A 1,963-nucleotide genomic window follows, 5' to 3' on the forward strand; every position below is an offset into this window, starting at 1 on the left:
GTGTCCCCTCCCACTACCAGGGCCACACCGTCCCCCTGGACCGATGCCACCAGGCCGGCCACCACGGGGCCCGTGCTCCGCGAACGAGGACTGCCAGCCGTCTCAGGGCCACCAAACCAGCTGCGGGGCCAGAAACGGGCCACAGCGGGCGGCCGGGCAGGGGCTCACCTTGATGTTGCAGGCCACGGCCTTGCCGTCCTCACCCTTGTACATGAGCTTCATGCCGCGCAGGGCGCTCATGGCCTGGATGAAGCCCACGTACTCGCGGTACTGCACGTACGCCTCGAAGTTCAAGTGTCCCCCGAAACTGAACGTGTGGAAGTTGCGGCCGGTCATCTCCTCCCGGTAGGGGTCCAGCATGGGGATGTCCACGTTGCGGATCTCCCCGAACTTCTCGAACACCTTGACCAGAACCTCCTCGCTGGGCTTCTCGGAGCCCGACTCCTTGAGGGCGAACCACTTGCAGGGCAGCCCCTCCAGGTGGATGGTGTCCGGCCGCTCCCCCGGGAGCGTCTCGTTCATGTCCTTGGCGTCGCGGAAGAAGGAGTCCCAGTCGTGGCGGGTGGGGAAATCGATCTTGAACTCGGCGGCGCGCACCTTGAGGATGTCGGAGAAGCCGCTGAGCTTGATGGTCTTGCCATCCAGGCAGGCCAGGAAGGACTTGACCAGGCTCTTGTTCTCCACCTCGCCCTCAAAGCGGATGAAGTCCATGGTGCTCTTGGAGATGCGCAGCGTGGAGAACTGGTGGTTGTGCACCATGCCCTTCAGCCGTTCCATCACCTCCCAGTTGGAGATGGACTTCCCAGGCTGCTTCAGCTGCGGGAGCGCCACGCTGATGGTCATTTTCGTGATGGGCTTCAAGTACAGGCCGTACGGGGGGCAGAGCTCCACCGCCTCAGACGTGTCGTGCACTATGGTAGCCGCTGCCATAGCCGGGACCTCGGGCCTGGAACACAAACACGGACGGTCAGGGTGGGCGCCGCACAGCAGTGTCCGCGTGCGGCAGGCCCGAACCGCAGCCCCGCGGAGCAGAAACGAGTGTGCCCATCTGCCGTGCCACTGCAACGGTCTCTAGCTCGTTGAACCCCACCATCTCCTGAAGTCAGGTTTTGTGGCGGATTTTTTTGGATCAAAGAGAAAACAAACTGGGCTGATGAAAACTTTTACGAGGAGCCTTGCGCCCGTGTCTGTGGATGCGGAGCCGCACCCAATGCCCAGCAGCAGGGCTCCCGGGGCCGCAGAGCGAGCACCGCCGGCAGCTCCCACTCCCATGCAGGGAGGAGAGGCCCAGCTCCCCGGGAGGCTGCCGGCTAGAAGCCTCTGGACAGGAAGGAGCTCAGCTCCAGACGCAGGGAGGGCTCATGGGGAAGGCGGCCCTAAGGAAACAGGAAGGAAGTTTCTGGCCAAAATGTCAGCTTGAACAAGTCCGCTTCACGCTCATCTGTCCTCTACATCCGCGGTAAAGTACAAGAAAAAAAAGTAGAAGGGCCCTTGTGAAGTTGGGGCTCCCCGTCTGCACCTGTCCTCCTCCGCCTTCTCTAAAGCAAGACTCTCCTACTGGTCTGACAAGTGTGCACTTCCGGAAAGCCGAGCTCCAGTGCAGGAACCCAAACAATACAGTGGCTGCCTCCCCCGCCCACCCNGAGTGCAGGACAGAAAAGCCCCCGGCCCGGTCAAGGGGGTTGAGAGGCTCTGGCTGAAACCCAAGACCTCCCCCCAGGATGCCGAGGGCCACACAGGAGCCTGAGCCGGACTCGGGGCAATGACCCCCGGTCACCTGGCTACCCGTCTCCCCAGCACGGTTCCCATGCCCTCAGCTACCCCGAGTACCCCAGGCCACCCTGCGACAACCCCGCGGCCCCTATGACTTCCATCCCCTCTAGCTGCCCCGGCCCCAGGCTCTAGCCTCCAGTGTTCCCTACACTGCCCACTGCCGTCCATAACTACCCTGGTACCCCCCCCC

General features: G+C 63.1%; 1 protein-coding gene across 1 annotated transcript; it reads right to left on the minus strand.

The window, feature by feature from the left end:
- Window positions 1–87: 87 nt before the first annotated feature.
- Window positions 88–969, minus strand: LOC117798190 (A-kinase anchor protein 17A-like). Its single transcript, XM_034650606.1, has one exon. The coding sequence runs from the start codon at window positions 928–930 to the stop codon at window positions 103–105; it is 828 nt and encodes a 275-aa protein (XP_034506497.1). The 5' UTR covers window positions 931–969; the 3' UTR covers window positions 88–102.
- Window positions 970–1,963: the final 994 nt, after the last annotated feature.

Source organism: Ailuropoda melanoleuca, unplaced genomic scaffold, assembly GCF_002007445.2.
Source record: "Ailuropoda melanoleuca isolate Jingjing unplaced genomic scaffold, ASM200744v2 unplaced-scaffold28316, whole genome shotgun sequence".
Taxonomy (NCBI): Eukaryota; Metazoa; Chordata; class Mammalia; order Carnivora; family Ursidae; genus Ailuropoda; species Ailuropoda melanoleuca.

Excerpts from the sequence above, each read along its gene's own strand:
- LOC117798190 (XM_034650606.1), bottom strand. The coding sequence starts at position 930 with ATGGCAGCGGCTACCATAGTGCACGACACGTCTGAGGCGGTGGAGCTC.